This window comes from Saimiri boliviensis, chromosome 14 (assembly GCF_048565385.1).
Source record: "Saimiri boliviensis isolate mSaiBol1 chromosome 14, mSaiBol1.pri, whole genome shotgun sequence".
Classification (NCBI taxonomy): domain Eukaryota; kingdom Metazoa; phylum Chordata; class Mammalia; order Primates; family Cebidae; genus Saimiri; species Saimiri boliviensis.
The window spans coordinates 93,435,607-93,461,355 of record NC_133462.1 but is presented as its reverse complement, the minus strand read 5'-3'; the positions used below and the strand labels follow the sequence as shown (position 1 = coordinate 93,461,355).

Here is a 25,749-nt window from a genome sequence, read left to right as displayed (position 1 = left end):
GCTCAGGCCAGGCCTAAGAGTGTGTCCCCATCTTTGCGCATGAAAGGGCTAAAAAGATCCGGAACAAAGCCGTGGTCAACACCTGGGCACTGACGAGAGAGGCAAGGGCAGGGAACGGCGAGCTACTGTCCAGATGCAGAAACTCCAGAGTGGCAGGTAAACCGAGTCAGGGGCCAGTGCCCTGAGCACTGGGCGGGGGGGGGGAGCGGGGGCATGACCTGGCCGAAGCCTGGGGCTGCGGGGAGCGCCTGGATTAGAAAATGAGGGGGCAGCCAGGGTGCAGGGGCGGGGGCACTGGGCTTTGTCCAGGATATTGCGGTTCTATCCTTTAAAAATAAATTTTACTTTGAAATAAATGTAGACACACTTGCAGTTGTGAGAAATAGTAGCCCTGTATTTAAGATGGTCGTTTTCCTCTCATTTTCATTGCCATTTTATTTAGTATTTGATGAGGGTCCGCTCTGTCACCCGGGCAGCAGGGCAGAGGTGTGATCACCGCTCATGAGAGCCTCAGGTCTGGGCTCAAGCGACCCTCCCGCCTCAGCTTCCCAGAGTGCTGGGATCACAGGTGTGAGCCACTGCGCCCAGCCTCGTCCTCATTTTGAGGTCAGTTTCTCCCAGGACGTTTTCCTTACCGAATTTGGACAGTGGCCACCCGATGTCTGTCCTGACGGCTACCTGCGGTGAGACGGTGCTGGAAGCCAGTGCAGGGTTGGCCACCCCCTCCGACGCGGTGCCCCACCCGCTCCAGGCAGCGCCCCACCCCCTCCGAGGCGGCGCCCCACCCCCTCCAGGCAGCGCCCCACCCACTCCGATGCGGTGCCCCACCCGCTCCAGGCCGCGCCCCACCCCCTCCAGGCGGCGCCCCACCCCCTCCAGGCCGCGCTCCACCCCCTCCAGGCCGCGCCCCACCCCCTCCAGGCGGCGCCCCACCCCCTCCAGGCCGCGCTCCACCCGGCTGTCCATCAGAGCCACCTGGTGACAGGGCTCCCCCCAGCCACAGAAGCCAGAATCATTGGGCACAGTCGGCGCCAAAGCACCCCAGGTGGTTCCAACGTGCACAATCATGGAGAACCTCTGTGATAGGTGAAGGCCCTAGATTTCAGCTTGGCAGCATAAACATATATATCACTTTATGCTCATTAACGATTTAAAATGAGATGGATAAAAGGGTAAAATAAAACTATTGAGGTGAAATTGGCCCGAGTGTCCGGTATCGAAGCAGCAATATTGAAAGGGCTCCCTCCCTCCTGGGGCTCTCCGGTAGTGGCAGGACCTCCTGCACCCCTACCCCCATGCCCAGCTTCTCAAAGGACCTCTGGCTAAGACAGAGGGTTGGCCAGCCTTGAGCCCCACCTGGCCCATTCCCAGGCACATGACACGACTCACCGAGGCATCAGCCTCAACAAAGTGCTCCCTAAATCAGAGTCAGTAAACATGCCTAGCCCGGGCCCGGCTCTGCCTGTCACAAATCTCTGTCCCACCAAACACTGGACATGCCAGGTGCTGACCCGCGCATAGCATACAATTCCCACGGCTCACACGCACAGGTACGGACTACGTGGAAAACAACGTGAGCTGTGATGCTTCCCAAATCCCCCACCCCATGGGAATTCCCTGTAGCAATGACTTACATGACAGCCTAAGCAAGTACCAAGAGACAGAACACTGAACTCAGACCTCCCGTTTAAAGCACCTTCTTGCGCTAACGTCTTATGAATTAGGCGGGGAATTGGAAGTCTTTGTAACACTTACCGAAAGATCTCGTCTTCATCTGTAAGTGTGATGCAGCTTCCTGCTCCTGCCGGGATCCTGGGCTTTGAGAATCAAGTGGAGACGCTCTATTTATCCCACACCTCCCGCTGGCACTCCAGATCCACTGCTTAAAGTACCTCCCTCCTTCCAGAGCCATCGGCCTGTCTCCAGGTGGAGCACCAGCTGGGGACTCGTGCTGATCCGCTGACCTGGGCACACCTGCTGGAGCAGGCCCAGGTGAGCTCCAGCCGCCCCACCTGTGGAGGCTGAGCACAGGGCAGGGCTCCCACACAGGCTGCCATCTTGTCCGGCCGTCCAGGCCCGACTGTGGCGAGGCTTTTTCGGTGAATGTGTAAGGTGTGACTGGTAATAGTGCTATTGGCAGAGCTAGGGAGAGAACCGCAGGGCATGAAAGCGAGGGAGCCAGGGAGGCCTCAGTGCCTGGCGATGCCTGAGGCCGGGCCTGGCACTCAGGGCTGTTTGTAATGAGAGTTGGGGGACAATCTGAGAGATGTAAGTCGTCTTCTGGGGACTGCATGGTGTGACCTGAGCTACAGTATTGATCCTGGCATTCGCTGCTCATATCACACCCTAAGCAGGCTGTGATGTGAATTTCCACCATGGGTGCCGCCCCTCGCCACCCCGCCCCGCTCCCCATGGCACGAAGCCCTGGGAAAATTCTGAAGTCGAGGATCAGACCTGAAGTACTCGGGGCCCGGAGCTGGGGATTCCAGAAGCTCGCTGCCTAACCATAGCCTTGGGGCCTGGGGGTGTAGCAGGGTGGGGTCTGTGGCATCAAGAAGCCAGACGGTTAGGGCTTAGGGCGCTGGGACTCTTAGCTTCAAGGGTCAAGTAGGGTCACATGCAGGAGTATGAATTTTGGGTTCTGCACATACAGTCAAAATTGGAAGGATTTTTGCCCTCTTTACTCTGTCAGAAGATTTCAAGATGTAAAAGCCTTCCTGATGCCTTTGTCTACTCTCAATTCTCTATGCCACAATACCCCTTAACCCCTGTGTGAAAGAATGGTGTGCGTTCAGGTACCCAGGCAAGGGTTCATGGCACACCCCACTTTTTGCCACCAACGTCTGATTCTCAGCCAGCAGCAGGACCTCAGGAGAACGACAGGCTGCATGGAGACCCCCGGAGGGGCTGCCCAGGTGGGGACCAGAGTGGGGCATCCAGGCAGCTGGGGAGGGTGGGGGAGACGGTGCCTGGGAACCTTCCCATCCCAATGGACTCAGACTGCTGACCGCCGGCCCGCCTGAGACCCCACCCCACCATCAGCAATGCCCCAGCCCCCTCAGCTTCCCCCCTCCCCAGGTGGGTTGACAAGGTGCAGAGACAGGAAAGACATACTGCTCTCCAGAGCAGGCTGCTGCCGTCTAGTGACGCCCACCCTCTCCACTTCTCCAGGAGCGGCAGATGATGCAGACCTGCCCTCACCTTCTTAACGTCAATGAGGATCCACAGCTCACCGGGGTCTTCAAGCACTTCATTCAAGCCAGTACTCAGCTGGCCCCCTGCCTTCTCTCTGCCCCTGCTCTGCCTTCCCCCTGCTCTCCCTTCCCCCTGCCCTCCTTCTGCCCGCCCCCTGCCCTGCCCCCACCCTGCTCTTACTTCTTGCCCCACAGGCATGTTTCTTTCTTGTTTTTAAATATTCGTTATTTTGGCGAAATATATATGAAGCTCACCATTTTAACCATTTTAAGATGGTCAGTGGCATTAGGTACATTGATCTTGCGTGACTGTCACCACCATCCACCTGCAGGACATTTTCATCTTCCCAAATGGAAGCTCTGTGCCCACAAAGGCGAGCTGCCCCTCCCCCTCCAGCCCCGCAGCCACTGTCCTCCCTCCCGACTCTGCCTTTGACCTCAGATGCGGTCCTCTTCACGCTTTCTTGACGGGCTTCTGCCCTCAGCAGAATGTCCTCAGTGCCTCCGTGCAGCATGTGTGAGAACTTCCTTCCTCCTGAAGGCTGAACCACATCCCTGGGATGTACACACCACATTTCATTCATCTGTTATCCAGGCAGGTTCTTGTTACGTTTTTGTTTAGCAGTTTCTAAGGAGGGAATCAGCCCCTGAGCTGTCTTCCCGACCTGAATGAGTGACCTGCGTGGAACACAGGCACCCCTGGCCTCCCCTCCCCGGCTGTGGGCCCCAAGATAGCCCCGAGGGCTCCATGCAGGACCAGGCGGCGGAGAGGGCTCTGTGCCAGAGGGCCGTGGGGATGTGGGGGTGGGGGCGCGAGGCCGCCCGGAAGCAGCAGTGACGCTGTCTGCATGGAGCTTCAAACACCAGAACTTCTCCTGCGGCCTCTCTAGTATTCAGCCGCCTCCTGAGGCCTAGACCTAGTGGTTTCTTTCTCCAGAATGCCCACGAAGAAGGCGGAACTTTTTAAAAGTTAGGAACTCTTCTCCCTCACAAACACACAAGAGGCAGAAAGAGAATGATGCCTAAGTACCATTATGATTGAAAATCCCAATAGGAAAAACCCCTTTATACCATCTTACTGCAGAGAATGTGTCACTTCCAAAACATCAGCCGTGTTAACTTTTAAGGGCAAATTCGGAAAGTGTCTGATTTTGACAATAAATTATGATTCTGATTCTTCTCGGGTTCCTGTGACGCTGGCCAGGCTGCTTCAAATGCTATCACAATTCAAGGTCTGGGGTGAGTTTCTAGGAATCAGTGTCCTTGTCCAGCAGTGGAGAATCACGACCCCTCCATCTAGAGCTCTGCAAAGCCACACAGCCAGCAGGACAGGCAGGGACACTTCTCAGACCTTCCCAGGCCACCTACTCCAGGGCTGCTCTAAGAAAGCGGAGGCTCTGCGCTCCGTCCTCTGGCTTGCTTCCTGGTCTCCAGCCCTGGGAGGAAAGGGCAAGCTGGTTTCTAGATTCTGTGCATGATTCTTCACAAACGTGTCAGTAGAGAAGGCTAAACGCACAAGCCGCCGGGCGGCCTGGACACAGACGCACCCTCGGGTCTGTCGTGGCGTGTGGAGCCCTCACCACCTGGACTAACAGCGAGGCCCCCTGTGGAGTGACCACCCCTCAGGAATGTCCTGCAGGAGCCCCTGGGAAATCCTGTGACAGGCGTCAGGCTGTCAAGAGCTGTCTCCCAGCTCTGTGGCTTCCCCGCCAGAGGCCACTGGTTCTCCTCCTGCTTCCAGCTCTCCAGCTGGGAAACGCCATCCTTCAGACAGACCACCCTCCCCATATGAAAGCCCACGGGCCCTCGTGGCGTGAGGGGTGCTGACCCAGGGGTCACCCAAGAGTGAAACTCCATCTTAAAAAAAAAAGACAGGAGGCCGGGCGCGGTGGCTCAAGCCTGTAATCCCAGCACTTTGGGAGGCCGAGGCGGGTGGATCACGAGGTGGAGAGATCGAGACCATCTTGGTCAACATGGTGAAACCCCGTCTCTACTAAAAATACAAAAAACTAGCTGGGCGTGGTGGCGCGTGCCTGTAATCCCAGCTACTTAGGAGGCTGAGGCAGGAGAATTGCCTGAGCCCAGGAGGCGGAGGTTGCGGTGAGCCGAGACTGCGCCATTGCACTCCAGCCTGGGTAACAAGAGCGAAAACTCCGTCTCCAAAAAAAAAAAAAAAAAAAAAAAAAAAAAAAAAAAAAAAAGACAGGAAGCCGTCACTCAGGGCACACAGATGACATCCACTGTGGGGGAGCGGGGCGGGAGCGGGAAAGCCAGTCGGAGACCCCCGACGTCCAGCCCCAAATCTTATGTTAACATAAGGTCTGAATTTCTGTGGCATGGACGCAGAGCCCCTCCCTCCCGCGTCTCTTCTGAGCCTGCCCGCTGCCCCCCGCCCCCCACCCCCACCCTTGGCCAGCTCCCTCGGCGGGTGTCGTCCTGTGGGTGAAGCCTTGCCTGCTGGCTCCCAACTCCCGGTGCTCCCCAAGGGCGGCGTCCTTCTGCGTCCGATGCTGTCCCCAGGCACCGAGGAGGCCCCAGATGCCATCTTCTGCAGCTGCCAGTCTAACTTCCTGTGCAAATTCTAAAGATCAGCCTGCCCTGCTCACCAACAACGCCATTTGTCGGTGTCTCAGACGGACTCTCAGACAGCAGGGAGGGGCGGCCATGCGGCGGGGCCCGCATCACACCCGCGGGAGGGAGAGGCTTGCTCTTGACGCTGGATGCTCTTGGGAAGTCACTTCCCTTCTCTGCCCTCACTTGGAAAACAGGATGGGCCGAACTAGGTGGCTTCCAAGGTCCCTTCCAGCTCTAAGGTTTTGTGACATCTTCTGTTTTTCTGAGAGCCTGTCACTGAGTGGGGCCACACGCATCTCACCCACATCAGCGCCTCTTCCTCCCCACTCTGCCAACCCTGGGCTCCTGCCAGCTCTCCTGCAGCCCCTCACCCCGCTGGTGGCCGGAGCCTTTCAGACAGGACAGGCAACTTGGGATTGGCCACGCCCCTCCTGGAAAGCCCCTCAGGGACCTCCCCGGCCTTTTTCTGGCCGCGCTGCCCCTCCCGTGGGTTTGCAGCAGCTGCCTCTGCCTCATCAAGACTTAACCACGAAGGAGCGCTCGGTTTGAGCATCAGCCCTCGGAAGAGGCTGTCTCTAACCCGCCGTCAGAGTTAGGCCCTGGTGTCCCCTGCAGCCGAGGCTGTGCTTGCCCGGGCCAGCCTGGACACGGGTGGAGGGAGGGCCTGGCTCTGTGTGGTCCCCATGGACCCCCAGGGCCAAGGGAGCTGCACCCTCAGTGTGTGGGATGAAGGTGAGCGCAGGAGCCAGCTGCCACCCGCCCTCACTGCGTCTGCGTCTGCGTCGCTCCCTGTCTGGGGGACTCCGGAGGGAAGGACATTCCTCAGATCCTTCTCACCACGAGGTCACCTCACCCTCCTTGGCCTCAATGCCCTCCTGAGCCCACTGCCTCCTCCCCAGGACCGCCTCATTTTGGATCCAACGGTACCGACCTGGATGTGGGGTTTCCTTCAGAGCGGGGCAGTGACGCCCTCAGCAGGTTCGGTGACGACGTCTTCCAGCCGAAGAGGGTGGCCGCGGAGGCGGTGAGCGCGGACAGGCTCGGCGGGGGCCCCTCCCGTGGTGATCTGAGGGCAGCGATTTCACACTCTGTCTCTCTGCTTTCGTTAAGAAAATCATTTGTTTTGTCCAAGTCTAATGTTTACAAAATTGAATTATAATTTCCATATAGAGTGAGTGCACATTAAAAAACCTCATTAAACTTTCCCTGACGAATGAGGGTAAAGATGGTTCAAGGCCGGGCACGGTGGCTCACGCCTGTAATCCCAGCACTTTGGGAGGCGGAGGCGGGTGGATCACGAGGTCAAGAGATCGAGACCATCCTGGTCAACATGGTGAAACTCCATCTCTACTAAAAACACAAAAAATTAGCTGGGCATGGTGGCGCGTGCCTGTAATCCCAGCTACTCAGGAGGCTGAGGCAGGAGAATTGCCTGAACCCAGGAGGCGGAGGTTGCGGTGAGCCGAGATCGCGCCATTGCACTCCAGCCTGGGTAACAAGAGCAAAACTCCGTCTCGGGGAAAAAAAAAAAAAAAAAAAAGATGGTTCAAAGGGCAGATAAGAGAGTGGGGTGCACAGCAAACAAGGGAAGAATGCTGAGCTGGGGAAGCCAGTGAGTGGCCTGTGGTCGCCCCCAGGGGTCTGCTGGGCCAGCGGAACCAGCGCCTCAACACGAGAGGAGCCGGCTGGGCACCTGCTCTGGGCTGGAAATGCGTGGCCCAGAAGCACGCACAGCCCTGGGCGTCTGAGACAGAAGCTCCCCTGCTCCCCTTAACTCAGCCCCCAGCAATAATCTGGACCCTCCCAGGTGAGAGCCTTCAGAAGCGCTGATGCTGGCCGGCCACCTCTTCCTGTCTCAGGTAGGGCTTTTGCACACCCTCCCCGCTCCTGCCCCAGGCCCGGGTTCACCCGCTCAGGGTGGCTCCCCCAGAATCCAGGTGAGGCCAGACCCCGCCGAGATCTCAGTGGTGTGCGGGCTACCTGGAGGGGCCCCACGCTTCGCTCAGCACCGGCGCTCTGCCTGAACTCCCCGTAATGAAAACGCTGATGGAAAGCGGGCAGATCCTCCTGCGTGTATGCAAGAGCCCCCCTCCCTGTTTCCTATACCACAGTGTTTCGCTCAGAATTTTAGCAAAATAAATGGATTTGACATTCGCCTCCTTGCTCTTATTCTGCTGAAGTTATTGACTTTTTAATTTTTTTATTTTTCACTCTTATTGCCCAGGCTGGAGTGCAGTGGCACGATCTCGGCTCACTGCAACCTCTGCCTCCCGGGTTCAAGTGATTCTCCTGCCTCAGCCTCCCGAGTAGCTGGGACTACAGGTGCCCATCACCACACCTGGCTAATTTTTTTGTAATTTTAGTAAAGACAGGGTTTCACCATTTTGGTCAGGCTGGTCTTGAACTCCTCACCTCATGATCCACCCGCCTCAGCCTCCCAAAGTGCTGGGATTACAGGCGTGAGCCACCGCGCCCGATCAACTTCTAAAAACAAACCAGCAAGACCCTGTGGTCCCAGGCTGACCGCGCCACTGCCCTTGTATCCCTGGTAGGGCTGGTGGTGCCATGAAGCTGAACCAGCCCCAGACCCTGGCTCAGACCCTAGCAAAGACCTATGTCCTCAGCAAGGCAGCAGCTGTGTGGACAGTTTGGGATCGGACCCCAGGGCCAAGGGCACTGTGTGCACTCACAGGACAGGGGTCCCTAAAGACTTGGGAGGTCCTGATTAGAGGCAGTACTAGCCTGGGTTTGGGAAGGAGATTGGTCCTCCCATAATCTCCACGAGCCCCTCCTTCAAGCCACCCCAAGTATAAGAGAAGAACAGGTCGCTTTCTGTGCCAGCCACAGCTTGAGGATACGTCCCAGGCCTTCTGTCCAGACAACCAGGTCTCACCTCACCACACCCTCCTCAGTCTGCAGCCACCTTGGGTCACAGACCCTGAGACCGAGAATAAGAACTGGGGGCAGAGGGCCTCCTGTGTGTGGCCAGGATTCAACGGTTGAGAGAAGCAGCTACTTAAGGAGAAGCAGACAGTGTCGTTTTCCTCTGATTTTTTTAATGACATGCTTGTAATTTTAAAATGTAGATATTTGATGAGCAGTTGAACGAACGAATCAATGAATGAGCATACAAATTTATACATGGTCCCTGGGGGTGGTGTCTCATGCCTGTAATCCTAGCACTTTGGGGGGCCAAGGCAGGAGAATCGCTTGAACCCAGGAGTTCAAGACCCAGCTTGGGAAACAAAGTGAGACTCATCTCTACAAAAAATTTAAAAATTAGCCAGACATGGTGGCTCACACCTGTAGTCCCAGCTACTCAGGAGGTTGAGATGGGAGGATTGCTTGAGTCTGGGAGGTAGAGGCTGCAATGAGCAGAGATCATGCCACTGAACACCAGCCTGGACAACAGAGCAAGATAGCGGTCTCAAAAAAAAAAAAAAAAAAAAAAAAAAAAGGGCCTGGCATGATGGCTCACGTCTGTAATCCCAACACTTTGGGAGGCTGAGGTGGGCGGATCACCTGAGATCAGGAGTTCGAGACCAGCCTGGCCAACATGGCAAAACCCCATCTCCACTAAAAATACAAAACTTAGCCAGGTGTGGTGGTTCACTGCTGTAATTCTAGCTTCTGGGGAGGCTGAGGCGGGAGAATCGCTTGAACCCGGGCGGTGGAGGCTGCAGTGAGCCTTCGTAGTAGAACAAGTGACTGACTGTCACCTCCATCGTGATTGTCACCAGGTGCTGCGGACAGTGGAGACGGTACGGCAGACCCCAGTGTCCTGGCTGTGTTCCAGGACTACATCAAACTCATGCCACTGGTTGCAGAAGCCAACCAAATGAGTGAAGAGCTGAAGAAGGTAATTCATCTACAGCCAGGAGCTGCTACGTCAGCTGCAGGAAGCACCTCAAGGGCTCGTCGGGTGGCCGTGCTTTCCCAAGGACTCTCGGGGAACGAGTGACAGAAGCCAGACTACCCAGCCCAGTCCCAGGTCTCCTTTCACCAACAGCCTACCAGGGCCACCAGGATCCCAGACCAACTCTTGCTGGCCATGACCAGGCCATCCCAGATTGTCCTGGGGCCTCCTCGGGTCTAGGCACCCTGCTGGCTGCTGTGCCACAGAGAAGACCCGGGCCGCAGAAACGGACAGCTCCCTGAAGACATGCGATCGCATCAGCAGGAACCTTGTCAGAGATGTAATCAATTTGGTAGGGACTACAAGTGTTAGTTCCAGGATATGATGGAGAAAATCTGGTGGTCTGTCTTTCCTCTTAGTGGGATCCAAGGGGCAAGGGTGGGACACCTTCTTAAAGAAAGTCTTGCCATGCATGATGGCTCATGCCTGTAATCCCAGCACTTTGGGAGGTTGAGGTGGGTGGATTACCTGAGGCTGGGCATTCAAGACCAGCCCGACCAACACGGAGAAACCCCCATCTCTACCAAAAAAAAATAGCTGGGCCTGGTGGCACATGCCTGTAATCCAGCTACTCGGGAGGCAGACATTGTGGTGAGCTGAGATTGAGCCATTGCACTCCAGCCTGGGCAACAAAAGCGAAACTCCATCTCCAAAAAAAAAAAAAAAAAAAAAAAAAAAAAAAAAAAAAAAAAAAAAAAAAAAAGGAGAAAATCTTATTCACTCATAATTTTGGAAGCCTGAGGGTGAGAGGATGAAAAATAAATTGCAAAGGTGGTATAAGCTGTGAATACAGGGTTTGTCTGTCTGTCTGTTTGAACAAGGTCTCATTCTGTCACCCAGGCTGGAGTACAGTAGTGGAATCTCAGCTCACTGCAACCTCCACTTGCCAGATTCAAGTGATCCTCCCACCTCGGCCTCCCAAGTAGCTGGGACTACAGACGTGCACCACCATGCTTGGCTAATTTTTGTATTTTTATAGAGACAGGGTTTTGCTATGTTGCTGAAACTAGTCTTGAACTCCTGAGCTCAAGCGATCCACCCACCTCAGCCTCTCAAAGTGCTGGGATGACAGGTGTGAGCCACTGTGCCTGGCCGAATGTAGGCTTATTTAGTGAGAAGTGTTTCTTTTACCAGGGACTTAACATGGAATTGAAGGTGAAGAATTTAGCATCATCAGATTCCAGGGGCTATGACCTAAAGGAGGTGATGGTGAAGGTGACCAACCGCAGGACTCAGGAGGTGAGCTCCACAGGACACAGGCTCTCTCTACCAGCTGCAGCCCTGGAGACCAAGGAAAGGCAAAATGTATTCCAAGTATGAGCTGGAGCTCTGGGGGGCAGGAGGACACTCTTTCCTGCTCCCTGTCCCAAAGTCCTTTCCCTCACCGAAGCAGCTCCTGGGAGCTTTCCTAGCTGCCTGCACTGAGCATCTGGTCAAGCCGAATATGACTCAAAGGCTTTTGTACCAGGAGGGAGCCTGGGAGTTTACCCAAGTGGTAGTGGTGTCTGTCCATGTACATATGTGCATGTATGTGCAAGCATGCGTGTGTGTGCACAGGAACGCACAGGCTGCCTTTCTGCAGCGATGAGAAAAACCATGCTTCCAGGGACTCCACAAAAGGCCGTTTCACCAACTCACTGGCTGATGTGATTGATGTTGCTATCAGGAAAGTCCATTTTAGGAACTTAAGACCCTGCTTCCCCATGTCTGCCCTCAAAGGAGGAAACAGAAAATGCAGGCCATCTTGCAGTGCCCCTGTGCACACATCAGGCCTCTGGAGCAGCCCTCCGGCTGCACCTCCGGCCCCCACCCCGGATGCTCCCTCTCTGCTCAGCAACTGGGGCTTCTCCGAGTTTCACTTTTCTGCTCATCTGCTCATTGCCCGAAAATTGCCAAAATGTTTTGGGTCAAGACCAGTTTTTTTTTAAAGCTTTTAAAAACTGTGAAATGAGAGATGATGATATGTATATATGCATGTGATGTGGTCAGCACCTGTGTGCCCACCACCTTGTCCACAGGGTTTCATGCTCTAGGTGCTGGGGCTGCCAATCCTGCCCCAAGGAGGAAACTGAGCCAGGATCCTCCTGGAACCCAGCTCCTCAGAGACCGGCCCCTTCAAGCAGGTCTGTGTGATGCCCTGGGGAGTCAGACTGGACTTCTCCATGCTCCATGAGGCCTCGTGAGGGACCCCTCAGTGTGTTTGTGCTTTTCATTTTTCTTTTTCCAGCAAAAGTCACTGGGGCAAGCTGGCTCTGGTGCCCGGCAGTCCGGGTACTTCTCTCAGGCCAGTCTTTCCCCAGAATTTGGCTTGGCAGTTTCCTGTCTTAAGAAAAATTGTAGTTCTAAAAATCCCTTTTCCATGCTATTCTGTTTATTTTGTATTATAGTGTAAGGCAAGTGGAAAAATCGCCTTTTAAACTTGCTAGCCGAAGGGTTACTGAGTGCACACAAAGGCGCTCATGATGGCCTGCCTGTGATTTCCAGAAATGGGGCAGAAGACGGTGTTTTCACGTTATCACTAGGAGAACTGCACTGGAGGGCTGAGGGCTGGATTCATTCTGCAATGTCATTTTCCCTCAACCAGCATCCCGTCACCAGCACAGGAGCTGTCTGATAGGGTGGCTTCTGCTGACACAGCAGGCTCTCTCTCAAGGGGGCTGCACAGTCTGGGTTTTTTTCTCATGAAGATGTGAACCTTACCAATCTGCCATCCTCAAGGCTGTCCATTTTTACATTGAAACAAGAGAAGACCCGGCACGGTGGTTCACACCTATAATCCCAAGATCTGCAGAGGCCGAGGTGGTGGATGACTTGAGCTCAGGAGTTTGAGACCAGCTTGGGCAATGTGGGGCAAACTCCATCTCTACAAGAAATACAAAATTAGCTGGGTATGATGGACCTGTAGTCCCAGCTGCTGGGGAGGCTGAGGGAGAGAATGGCCTGAGCCTGACAAGGTTGAGGCTGCAGTGAGCTGTGACCACACCACTGCACTCCAGCCTGGGCGACAGAGCAAGACCCTGTCGCAAAACAACAGGTGATCAGTACCAGTGACCTTTCCTCAGATGAAGCCCTGCTGCCATCAGGAGGCCTCGGAAAGGCTGTAATCTGTGGGTCTCTGTGACATGGTGCAGAGATGTGTGCAGTGCACACGGGACAGGCACCTGTGGGTCCCAGCTACAGACACGAGTGGCACTTTGCTGGCTGACCTCGTAAGTGCTCACCTATCCTCCCGCCTGTGTGGACCAGGCGTCCCCAAACTGCGGCCCGTGGGCCGCATGCGGCCCCCTGAGGCCATTTATCCGGCCCCTCGCCGCACTACAGGAAGGGGCACCTCTTTCACTGGTGGTCAGTGAAAGGAGCACAGTATGTGGCGGCCCTCCAACGGTCTGAGGGACAGTGAACTGGCCCCCTGTGGAAAAAGTTTGGGGATGCCTGGTGTGGACCGTGGCTGCTGCTGCAGCACTCACGGAGGATGCAGTGTCCACGTGCAGTTTTGTGCAACTGTTGGAGTCTCACAGCACGGACAAGCTCAGGAGCAAACCAGGGCTCTGTGTGAGGGCTGGGAGGGTTTTCCGACCTTGAAATGCTGCCAGCTTGTGGTTACTTTTCAGCAGAATTCACCCAAGAGCTGTTGGCTTGGGTGAGCAGCACATCCCGCCAGGGCCCTCGGAGCCTGCAGAGCCCACCTGGGAGCAGGAGGGAGTCAGCCTGGGCTCCCAGCCTGTCACGGAGCACCGCTGACCTGCTTCCTCCTCAGCCCAAGGATGACATGCCATTTTAACTGACACCAGCCCTGTGGTCCGATATCCACAGGTAATGAGGCAGTGAATTCATGTATTATCTAGATTCCCACAATCTTAGTTCCCTAGCCTAAAGTCTAAGAAAAACCAGAATCGGCCGGTGCAGTGGTGCATGCCACAGTCCAGCTACTCAGGCTGCAGCAGGAGGGCCGACGGAGCCCAGGAGTTCAAGGCTGCAGTGAGCTATGCCTGGGCCACTGCACTTCAGCCTGGGTGACAGAGGGAGATCACATGTCTTAAAAAGAAAAGAAAAACACACAAACAGAAATACCACAATGACTAGAGCTCCTGCTGTTCCCTGCCGCCCCACATTCTTATCTCACTGTGGTGCTGCCTCTAGGAGAGAACTATGTATGGTTCTTCACTCTGAGGCCAACAGAAAAGGCTGCAATCTGTTTCCAGAGTAGAGTGTCCTTTTTATGAGGATACATCACACGCACAGAGAATGATTTATCTGTTGACTTCTGTTTTTGCTTTTCAAGTTGCCCAGAAAAGGAGTTGCTAGTTCTACCTGACATCTATGGTCTAAAAACTACCTAACTGGAATCCTGTGGCTTCAGGTTTCGTCCCTCTCCAGAGCCAGTGTTGACAGCGGCCCCGTCCTTACCCAGTGAAGAGGAAGACAACAGCAGGCTCTTGTCCTGGATTCGCTGCCCACTGGGCGTCAGCTCCTGAACAAGGAATGAGACCTGCCGGGGTCTCTGCCGAAGGGAGCTCAGAATGCCCGCTGTGATCGGCTGGCACGGCTGCGAGGAGTGTCTCCTTTGCGTGTGGATGTGTGCGCACTCCAGTCATGGCGGAGGAGCCACTTCCCAGCTTTTCTCCAGACTAACTACCCCACATCATCTTCCATGGCTGCTGCTAATGAATTACCAGGTTCATTAAATGACACAAATTTACTACCTTCTAGTTCTACAGATGAGAAGTCCAAACTGGATCTCGATGGGCTAAAAGCAAGGTGTCCACAGGGCTATACTGCTTTCTGGGCCTGAGGAAGAGCAGCTGTTTCCCGGCCCTTCCCAGCTTTCAGAGGCCACCTCCCTTCACCCTCAAAGCCACCACATGGCTGCTCCCTGACCCCGCAGGCATTGTCACAGCTCTTTTGGGCCCTCTCTTCTGCCTCTCTCTGCCACACTGAAGGCCCCTGTGATTTCATTAGGGCCACCTGGATAATCCAGGCTAATCTCCGTATTTTAAGGTCAGCTGATGAAAAACCTAAATTTCCGTTTGCCATGTAAAGTAACACATTCACAGGTTCTGGGGATTAGGATGTGGGCGTCTCTGAGGGCCATTCTGCACAGCGCAATCCCCGGATCTTCATTTCTCCCGAGACGGCCTGCTTTCTAACTCCTTCGTCATCTCCTCTAAGTCACTTCCTAGGCCCAGGCAGTGCTGAAGTAGCAGGTCTGAGAATGAATACCGTATTCTTGACCTCATAAAGCTAAGTTAGGAGAGAGTGGCGTATGGTCATGAGTACCCCAAACCCAGTCAATGGAGGGAGCGTGCTGGGGAAAATCGAGCGATGAATTGTTAGAGCAGCAGACGAACTCAAACACTGGTGACTTACCTCTGTGTCTCTAGGTGTGGATATGGTCAAAAGCCAAGTTCATCAATAGGAAATTCCTAATGGAGGAACGTTACCAGCGCTTTCTAGATGGAGACGACAGCCCCGTGGCTCAAGACGACGACCCTTTCTGGGATCCCGTCGAGGTCACCCACTTGGGCTCGGCTCACATCTGGCTCCAGTCGCTGGCCTACTGCAGGAAGCCGGAGGAGCAGGCGGAGTTTCTGAACTGCGACGGGCTGGAGGAGGCCGTGCTGCGTATCTGCATGGCACCTTGCTCCCCCACAGGACAGTGAGTGTCTCCTTCTCCCCCTTGCCTAGTTCTGGGTCACACATAGAAACTCCAGAGCAAGCCTGAGTTCTCCTGATGGGGTGGTCAACGTGGGACCCTGAACACGTCATTCCTAAGACAAATGAATGAGCTCATTCATTTACCATTTGGCCGCAACAAATTTGATTTTTGCTACGGCAGCCAAATCAGCTGGCCTGGAAGGCCCAACCACATCCAACAGCCCAGCACTGCCCGGGGGGAATGAAGGAATGAGGGAGACATTTAGCCAACAGGCAGGTGTAGTGGAAGGAGCCTTGGACAAAACCAAAAGAGCTGGGTGGGCTCCAAACAATGGACCCTCAGGAGAGAGGCCAAGCGGGCTGCAGGACCTCCCCAGCCACACTCCCTCCTGGCCTGTGAGCCTGGCATCTGCCACGAAGGGTGCTTCCCATGCCCAAGGCCCCACCTGCTTCAAGAGCCAGAAGTAGCAGCTGGTTTTCCAGCTCCCCTCTTTTCTCGAGGTAGGGATTGCGGTGCCCGACCTCGCTCTGTGCCGTCGCCTGACCTTGCTGTGGGCACGGGCTTTGTTTTGAGCTATCGGCTCTGTCCTAAACATTGCCTCATTACCCATCCCTGTCCTCTCTAAACACTCATGTTTTTCTTCTTTAGACCACAGTTTTTACAAAAGCTCAAGTCTTTTAGCAATCCTAAGTCAGGAGGCTGGCAGGGGGCCTGGTCTGGGTGCCACGGCGCTCACAGGCACTCAGTGCAACCTTGTCATCTTCCTGAAGAAATCAGCTCAAGAAGAGAACCTCAAGGTTCCATGACCAAGAAACCAAGCTGACCAGCAATTCACTGTCTTTACTCAAGCATCTCTCTGGTCACTTGGCTACCTGGAGCTTCCAGGCTGCCCAGCGAGTTGTATCTCCTGTTGAAATTAATAAAGTAGCAGTCCAGTTTATAGGTTTCAGACTTCGAGAGCCTGGTTGGTATGACAGTGGTCCCTTGTTGGAAAGCTGCCCGTCAGTTTCTGAGCTGATAGGGCTGGGGTTGTCTCTGGACTACAAAGAAATGAAGGAAAAGCAAGATGACAGCTTGGGAGTCTGCATCTGGGCAGTCGGCTGCCTCTCTCACTGTCCCGGGACCTCCCTAAATCTTCAGTGCAAGTTTGGCATCCACACCTGTGTGCATCTATCACAGGAGGCTGTTTTTCTCTTTCCTCCAGGCAGGGAGACCCTTGAGAAGGTCCTGATCTTAAACCTTGATGTGCCAGGGTAATGGGCTCTTGTCTATGTCTAGTGTCTTTGAACTCCACTGTTAGCAATACAACCTATCCTGTCTTCAGTGAAATTAGCTCTCTTCAGGGTTCTATTTAATTCCCTTAACATCACCATCTTACCCCAGCCTAGGCGGAGGCCAACGGTCCCCTCTGTTTGCAGAACACATGGAGGGGAGGATGTGGTTATCGACCCTTTGGAGCTGCTGGGCAAGAGGATGGATTTCCAGATTCACATTGTCCGGTGCCTTGGCATCAAGTGGATGAAGGAAGACGCAAAGCGGGGCATTCAGATAGGGTACCCGCCTGTGCCGAACCCAGCCACACACACCTACCCGCCCTGCGGCTCCTGGGGGAGGCAGTGCAGTCATTCTTCAAGTTTTAAAAATGAGCTTATCACAACATTTTCTGAGGTTTCTCTGTCTAACTCCAAGATGACTGTTTTCCCCATCTATTTAATAGAGGGGCCACATGTCCCTCCAGGTCTCTGGCCTGGGGTCAGTGTGTGCTGAACTCTTATAGAACTGAAGTAGAAATTGCAAATATCAGAAAGAATCTCATAAAACTGTATCATCTAAGCAACAGTTTGAGTTGTAGTTGGAAACAAAAGGACTGTATGACATGGCAGAAGCACCGGATGTGCTTTAAACTAATTAGGCTAAAAGAATATTAACAGACAAGGCAGAGCGAGTGCGGGGGCTCACGCCTGTAATTCTAGCACTTTGGGAGGCCTAGGCTGGCAGATCACTTGAGATCAGGAGTTTGAGACCTGGCCAACATGGTGAAAACCCATCTCTACTAAAAATACAAAAATTAGCCGGGTACAGTGACATGGGCCTGTAATCCCAGCTACTCGGGAGGCTAAGGCAGGAGAATTGCTTGAACCTGTGAGGCAGCGCTTGCAATGAGCTGAGATCACGCAAATGCGCTCCAACCTGGGCAACAGAGCAAGACTCCGTCTCGAAAAAAAAAAAAAGGGGCAATAAAGGGAGACTTTGAAGAACAAAAACCAAACTACCACCTCACATGGAAAATTAATGATTTTTGATTATCTAAGTAGAAGGGATGTATTGAGATCCGTTTTTGTTTTTTTGAGACAGTCTCGCTCTGTTGCCCAGGCTGGAGTGCAGTGGAGAGGAGCAATCTCAGCTTACTGCAGCCTCCGCCTCCTGGGCTCAGCCTCCTGAGCAGCTGGGACTATTGGCATGCACCACCACACCCACCTAATTTTTATATTTTTTAGAGATGGTGTTTTGCCATGTTGCCCAGGCTGGTCTTGAACTCCTGAGCTCAAGCAATCTGCCTGCCTCAGCCATCCAAAATGCTGAGATTACAGACATGAGCCATTGTGCCATGGCTTTTAAAAAAAAATTATTGTCTATATAGTGATGATATCCATGTTGAATAAATAAGACGTTGGATGTGTAAACATGAGAATCAATTATAGGTAATCTTTTATCTGACACATGGGCTGTAAATCTCTGGCTTATCTGTCCTTTTTCTTTACAAATGTGTCCCTTCTGGTTTTAAATTGTTTTATATTTTTCTCAGGTACAGAATTTATGACCTTCCAAACACCATCTATACCAAACCTGTATGGAAAAGTGTGAATCCACGAATTGAAGACACCATCCAATTTACAGCCTTAAATGCATCTCAGGAGTTTCTGAATTATTTGCAGACAAATGCCCTTATTGTTGACCTATGGGGCCTTCAAGGTACCTTGCTTACTTATTCTCTCACATGGTGCGTTCTTCCATCAGACATAATGCCGTGCATTTAGGGCTGCAGATGAGGGAGAGGACGGGGGTGGTCACGGTCCAGAGCTATCTTTTCCCCTGGGCCTCTGGGTTCTAGTCCTGCAGGGTGATCACATGCTTTAACAGCTTCTCACATGAACTGAGACGTTTCTTTCTTTGATTGTGTCTCTCCCCACTACAGAAGGCTGCACCGAGCTGAGCTGCAATCAGCTGGGTCTCATGGTCACAGGTAAAGGCCACATCCTGGTAGACACCAAGAAAATTTCCACTGTGAAGGATACAAGACAGCTGTGTACATATGACATTAAAATGGGCATCACAGGTGGCTAGAAAACCTCTTATGACAGCTGCTTGACGTTCCTTAACAGTCGTTTTCTTTATTGACTCCTGTGTAACCTGAGGGGCATAAACTCTGCTCACCATACGCACGCCCCCATCCCATTTGATTTTCCCATGGTAGTGAACACTGCCAGTCTCAAAGGACATGTAGATGATACAACAAAAGACTAAACTGGCAAGCTTTTTCGTAGGCTGCATCAAACCACATACCAGAACTTTATCTGAAGCTGTTCAAGTTAGAGCAGGAGACAGAACTGCTCAGAAACATTAACAGAGCCCTCCGAGAGGAGAACGTGCTTCTCAAAGAATCACTTGCGAAAACTGCTTCTGGTCAAGGTAAGAGACTGCTCAAGTCTTGGCTGTTTAGCTTATCCCTGGACTCCTACATTAGGCATGTGTATTTGTCTTTTAAGAAACAACCTTTTAAATGAATTAATTCATATCTTGTTTCATAAACAAAAAATGCAGAACTTTTTTTTTCTTCTGCCCTGTGAGATCTCCTTTGGGTGGATCCAAACTGGTGCCTGATAACTGCTGATGTCATAGAGTGCTACCAAAATAAATACAGAGACGCCTCAAGAAATAGATGCATAAATAAATGTTACCTTTTCTTTCCAGCTCAGCCCATAAGCCTTCCAACACTCTGAAGATAAGCGGGATGACAGCACAACTGCCATCAGCCAGAGAGGTGAGCCACATGTGTGCACAGCAAGCCAGCTACGACCGAGAATTTGCCAAGGCTCTCAAGGTGTTCTACCAAAGCATGAACACGGCAAGAGGGCAGCTTTTCAGACTGAGGCAGTACAAACCTCCTGGAAGTAACCGGAATCCTGGGAGGAAACAGAATTTCTTCCCATCAAACCGAGACATTTGATGTATTTCCTGAGCTTGGAGATGTGTATCTTGAAGCAGAAGAGCAAGTGGAGGTGGCCGTGCTTGACTTGCTTTGTAGGCGTGTATCTACGGCAATTACATGGAATTGCAAAAGCAGTTCTCAGGCCGCCATCCGCCTTTGCTCTGACCTTTTTATTTTAGTGCACATCTGGCTGGTTCCATGCAACCATGGAACCAGGTCACTGCAGGATCGTTATCCATTCACTTTACAATATAACATACAGACTACCCCATTTATCATTATAAAACCAAATGCAATTCATCATATTAAGAGATTGTAAGAGAAAATAATTTGATTACTTTGACAGATGCAGAAAAAGCATGTGACAAAATTAAACATCCTGTGACAAGAAAAGGTCTTGGCAGACTAGGAATAAAGTGCACATTCCTGAATCTGATAAAGGCAATCAATCTTAGACACACACACGGGATAAAATGCTTAGTGATGAACGACTGAAAGCTTTTCCTTTCAGATCAGGAGGCCCTGGAAACCAGCTTTCTTTACCTCTCTCTGTCCTTTAGCTTCTGGCCAGTGCAGCAAGGCAAGAAATATAACGTATAAGGATTGGAAAGGGAAAGAAAAGTAATTACAATAATAGCGTACACTTACGTAACACTAAGTGCTTTTACTGACTCAATTCTCACAACAACCCTATGAGGCAGGTACTATTATTAGCCTTATTTTACAGTTCATGAATCCAAGGTACAAGAGAGGTTACATAATGTGTCTAAGGACACACAGCTCATGAGTGGCAGGGCGGAGGTCTAGACCCCACCAGTGCTGTTTCCCAGTCTATTCCCTCCCCCCACACTGTGCTGCCTCTAGTATTATCCCCAGATGACGTGCTTCTATAGACAGGAAATCCCCAAGAATTTATAAATAAATTGTAAAATTGCTGGATACAAAATCAAGACTTAAAACTTAACTGTATTTGAATGTAACAGCAGCAAGCAGAAAATTATTTTTAAAATAAAAGATACCATTTTTAATTACATCAAATATATGAAATACTTAGGCCTATAGCTGACATAAAATATGTAAGGGTTATATGGAGAAAATTTTAAAACTTGCTTGAGAGATGTTTGAAAGAATATAAATAAAGAGAGAAACTGCTGTGTCTCCACGATTGGGAAGATTTGTTCTTGTACATCTGTCAGTTCTCCCCCAAAAGTCAGCGTGATTCCAACCAAATCTAACAGAACCTAACAAGATAATTTTACAATTTGTACGGAACTGCGAAAGCAAAAACCAGCCAAGATGAGGCCAAGATCCGAGAACAAGGCAGAAAGACTTGCCCTACCTGATAACAGCACTTCATTTGAATGACTGTAACAGAGTTGGCCCAAAGGTGGATAAGATAACCCAAGAAGGCTCAGAAACAGATTTACTCAGGACTACAGACTTGATCTGCAACCAAGTGGAACTGCAAATCAGTGTGGCAAGGAAGAACTTTTCAATACACAGTGCTAAACAAGTTAGAAATATGTAAGGGAGGCCGGGCGCGGTGGCTCAAGCCTGTAATCCCAGCACTTTGGGAGGCCGAGGCGGGTGGATCACGAGGTCAAGAGATCGAGACCATCCCGGTCAACATGGTGAAACCCCGTCTCTACTAAAAATACAAAAAAATTAGCTGGGCATGGTGGCGCGTGCCTGTAATCCCAGCTACTCAGGAGGCTGAGGCAGGAGAATTGCCTGAACCCAGGAGGCGGAGGTTGTGGTGAGCCGAGATCGCGCCATTGCACTCCAGCCTGGGTAACAAGAGCGAAACTCCGTCTCAAAAAAAAAAAAAAAAAGAAATACGTAAGGGAAAAACGAAACTGGATTCCCATCTAAAGCTATCCCAGAAGTCAATTTCAGGTGAGAATTAAAGAGCTAAATGTAGAAGGCACAACCCTAATGTTTTTATTGATTAAAATATTTTTAAAATAGAGATGGTATCTTATGTTGCCCAGGTTGGTCTTGAACTCCTAGCTTCAAGTGATCCTCTGGCCCCACCTCCCAAGGTGCTGGGATTACAGGCATAAACCACCATGCCCTGCCTCTAATGCCATCAGAAGAGACTTTAGGAGACTGTCTTTACGACCTCAAAGTAGAAAAGGATTTCTTAGGCATTACACACACACACCCCTAGCTTTAAAGAGGGAGCACACACGCACACACACCCCTAGCTTTAAAGAGCACAAACACACACACACACACACACCCCTAGCTTTAAAGAGGGAGCACACACGCACCCCTAGCTTTAAAAAGGGAGCGCGCACACACACACACCCCACCAGCTTTAAAGAGGGAGCACACACGCACGTGCACACACACACACGCACCCCTAGCTTTAAAGAGGGAGCGCGTGCACACACACACACACACACACACCCCTAGCTTTAAAGAGGGAGCACACACGCACCCCTAGCTTTAAAGAGGGAGCACGCACACACACACACATCCCTAGCTTTAAAGAGGGAGCACACACGCACGCACACACACACACACACACCCCTAGCTTTAAAGCCGGAGCACACACACACACATACACACACACACCCCTAGCTTTAAAGCCGGAGCGCACACACACACACACACACACACACCCCTAGCTTTAAAGAGGGAGGCTGATAAATTCATCTAAATTAAAATGGTAAACTTTGGTCCAAAATGAAACAGCCCAAAAAAATGGGACAAGTTCTTTGCAACACATTTAACATATAATGAACTATATACAAAATAAAGAACTACTACTAACCAAAACAAAAACCAGACAACCCAATAGGGGGAAAAAAATGGTCAAAAGATTTGAACAGGAACTTTACAAAAGAGGAAATTAAAAATACCAATAAATATATGGAAAAGTGCTTAACTGCATAAATACTAATTGATACCACAATGAGATACCATTATTAACCTTCCATACTGGCAAAACATATTAAAAAGCCTGACAATATCAAGTTTTGGTGAAGATATGAAATAACAGAAACTCTCATGTATGGCTGAAAGGAGTATAAATTGGTACAACCATTTAAAATTACTTGGCATTTACCTATTAGAAGTTGAAGATACTATAACCTAGAAGCATGCAATTCCAACTCTTCCTTCCCTCCCGAGGTGAACTGGTTCTGCTGAGATTTAATCCCTAATGCCCTCCCTCAGGCAGGGAGGTTCTCAAAGCAGCTTCAGCAGCATCTAGGAGCCGGTTAGAAATGCAAATTCCAGGCCCCCCCCCAGAACTACTGAATCAGAACCTCTGGATGTGAGGCCTAGTACCATGCATTTCAACAAACCCTCTCCATGATTCTGCCTTAAAGTTTGAGAACCTACTGCACCAAGGCATCGGACATGAAATAAGCTAACTCTGTCATACGTATCTAGAATGATACTGCTGACACACCATTCCTGAGAGGATTGAGAGTTACTCAAATCACTTCTGTGGTGCAGACGAGGGGTCAGCTGAAAAAGACTACAGAAATCTTAGTTTATGTGCACGGCTGTTCATAAGACCCTCTTCCGTAATAGCCCCAAACTAGAATCATCCCTAATGTATGTTTCCAGAAGATGGGTCAGTTTTGGCCCCCTCTATACTGCGTAACACTACATCGCCATGAAAATGAACAACAACCACAGGCATCAAGAACAGTGTTCCCACAGTGATGGAAACCGAGATACAAAAGATGACATCAAATATGAGTCTATAAACACTCAAAGACGGGCAAAATACACTGTTCAAGGATATATAGTCCAGGTGGTAAAACTATTCAGAAAGGCAAGAAAATGATTACCACACAAGTCAGGCTAGCGGTTCCTTCTGGGATAGGGGGAGAAGGTGTGAGGCAGTGGGCTCTCCAGAGCAGGTGTGTTCACTTTAACTAGGCCTCTGTATCTCCCAATGAAAAAGAAAGAATAACCGGTTAAAGACACCATAAGCAAAGTCTCAAATAAACCACAGCCTGGAAAATATATTAGTATTATTTAGCAACCATTAGTGTTCAAATTAAATAATAATTATCATTTTTTTCCTTGAGACAGAGTCTTGCTCTGTTGCCCAGGCTGGAGTGCAGTGGCACGATCTCGGCTCACTGCAACCCCCGCCTCCCAGGTTCAAGCAATTCTTCTGCCTCAGTCTCCTGAGTAGCTGGGACTACAGGCATGCACTACCACGCCCGGCTAATTTTTGTATTTTTAGTAGAGACGGGGTTTCACCATATTGGCCAGGCTGGTCTCAAACTCCTGTCCTTGTGATCCACCTGTCCTGGCCTCCCAAAGTGCTGGGATCACAGGCACGAGCCACTGAGCCTGGCCTAAAATTACTTTTAAGATAAAAAAAAAAGAGAGAGAGAGAATATGTTGGAAAACACATTAGAAAAAATCAGCAAAGCATCTGAACAGTATTTCACTAATACTCAGGGAAATACAAATTAAAACACACTGCCATGTCACACTGCCTGCTCTCTGCCATTCTCATTTTCAGTGAGTGTGTTACCACCTCCTCCACCATTTGTCTCCAGCACTCCACCCCAGAGCACCCCAGTTCTCAGGGGACTTGCCTCCACAGGTTAGGGGAAGCATCGGCAAAACCCTGCCCATGGGAGAACCTGACACCCACTGGCTCCTTCTACAGTATTAAAAGACATATGTCACATTCCCACTGAAAAGATCTGAATGATTTCGCCACTTTTCCCTACTGGTAGTAGCTAAGGATCATTCGGGAGGCCTTTCTGAAACAAAGCTGCTCCTAGGTGCCTCAGGGCCTCTGCTGGCAACTTTCCAAGGCAGGTTTCTGTCCCAGAGGGAAAGCTTGCTGGGTACCCCCTCACACACACAAGACTTCTACTCTCATGACACAAAGTCTATCACTATCATTTTTTCACTTTTTCTTTTAGGAAGATGATCAACTACTTCAACCATTTGTATGCCAACAGTCACAGATGTTTAAGGATTTGGGGGATCTACTTGAATCCAGCTTGTGGAAACTGAAAAATGATGTTGCTCTTATAGTGAAAAAAAAGAGAGAATATTTACTGCATATGAAATAGTGAAGACATACCAACTGAAAACTGAAAAGTTTTGAGTTGTGAAGATTATTTGTGTAGCTAATGAGCCTACCTCATTTCCCACTTACTTAACCGATTTCTTGTACCACTTTTAAGCAAAACTCTCCTTCAGTGTGATTGTCCATCATCTCTATAACCTAACAGCTGCTTGAGTGGCCTATGTTCCTGGCGCATAGAGAGGACAACACACACTGGGGTCTATTTGCAGTTGGAAGGTGGGAGGAGGGACAGAGTGAATGAAGAGCCTGGAGCTCAGATCAGACTGCCTCGGGTTAGATCCTGCTGAAGTCCAGCACTTACCAACTGCATGACTGGGGGCAACTGACTTCCCCTCTCTAAGCCTCTCTTTCCTTATTTGTTTTATGGGAAGGATAATACTATTTGCTGAAAATGGTTAATGAACATAAAGCACTCAGAACAGTGCCTGACACACAGACGTGAGTGATAAGCATTTGCCATTAGTATTTTTATGGTGAACAGTTCAAAACTGCAAATGAAACTCTATTTTCTTGCTGTCAGACCTAGAGACAATGGTTATTTCATGTCCCTCATTTTGTATCTTGCTCTGAACAAGTCTGAATTCTACCTCCACTTATTTTTCTCTTCTTTTAAGTTCATTTGAAATACTGTTATGTTCAATTTTTTAAGCAGCAGGAGTGCCCTTATGATGGGACCTTTTCAGTGCAGGGCCTGTGGTTCGGGGATTACAAATGTTAGTAAGAAAATCTACTAGGAGTTAGTCTATCTTGAAGCCAATCTTGATTCCACAAATTGACTGATGCGTCTCAGTCAAGGATTGACAGACACTGAGCACTCTTGGAGAGGCTGTAAAGAAATCTTTTGTGAGTAGGCAAAGGACATGACAGGCACTTTTCAAAAGACAGCATAGATGTGGCTAAAAATCATGTGATGAAAAAAAGCTCAACATCACTGACCATTAGAGAAATGCAAACCTAAACCACGAGATACTATCTCATACCAGTCAGAATGGCTATTATTAAAAAGTCAAAAAATAACAGTTGCTAGCCCAGGCACAGTGGCTCACGCCTGTAATCCCAGCACTTTGGGAGGCCGAGGCAGGCAGATCATCTGAGGTCCGGAGTTCAAGACCAGCCTTA

General features: G+C 50.8%; 1 protein-coding gene across 1 annotated transcript; it reads left to right on the top strand.

Annotated features, from left to right (window-relative positions):
* Positions 1-6,451: 6,451 nt before the first annotated feature.
* Positions 6,452-24,617, top strand: LOC101037080 (kinesin-like protein KIF28P). Its single transcript, XM_074385721.1, has 11 exons — positions 6,452-6,500; positions 6,668-6,811; positions 9,509-9,627; positions 10,819-10,923; positions 15,066-15,340; positions 16,759-16,893; positions 18,147-18,313; positions 18,537-18,638; positions 18,890-19,046; positions 19,313-19,512; positions 24,465-24,617. The coding sequence occupies exons 1-11, from the start codon at positions 6,452-6,454 to the stop codon at positions 24,611-24,613; spliced, it is 1,602 nt and encodes a 533-aa protein (XP_074241822.1). The 3' UTR covers positions 24,614-24,617.
* The last annotated feature ends 1,132 nt before the right edge of the window (positions 24,618-25,749 follow it).

What these genes read in the sequence shown, in the direction of transcription:
- LOC101037080 (XM_074385721.1), top strand. Translation starts at nt 6,452, where the DNA reads ATGGACCCCCAGGGCCAAGGGAGCTGCACCCTCAGTGTGTGGGATGAA. An exon ending in GGTGAGCGCGGACAGGCTCG is followed by an intron (nt 6,812 to 9,508) that starts GCGGGGGCCCCT and finishes GATTGTCACCAG; the next exon opens with GTGCTGCGGACAGTGGAGAC. An exon ending in CCAACCGCAGGACTCAGGAG is followed by an intron (nt 10,924 to 15,065) that starts GTGAGCTCCACA and finishes CTGTGTCTCTAG; the next exon opens with GTGTGGATATGGTCAAAAGC.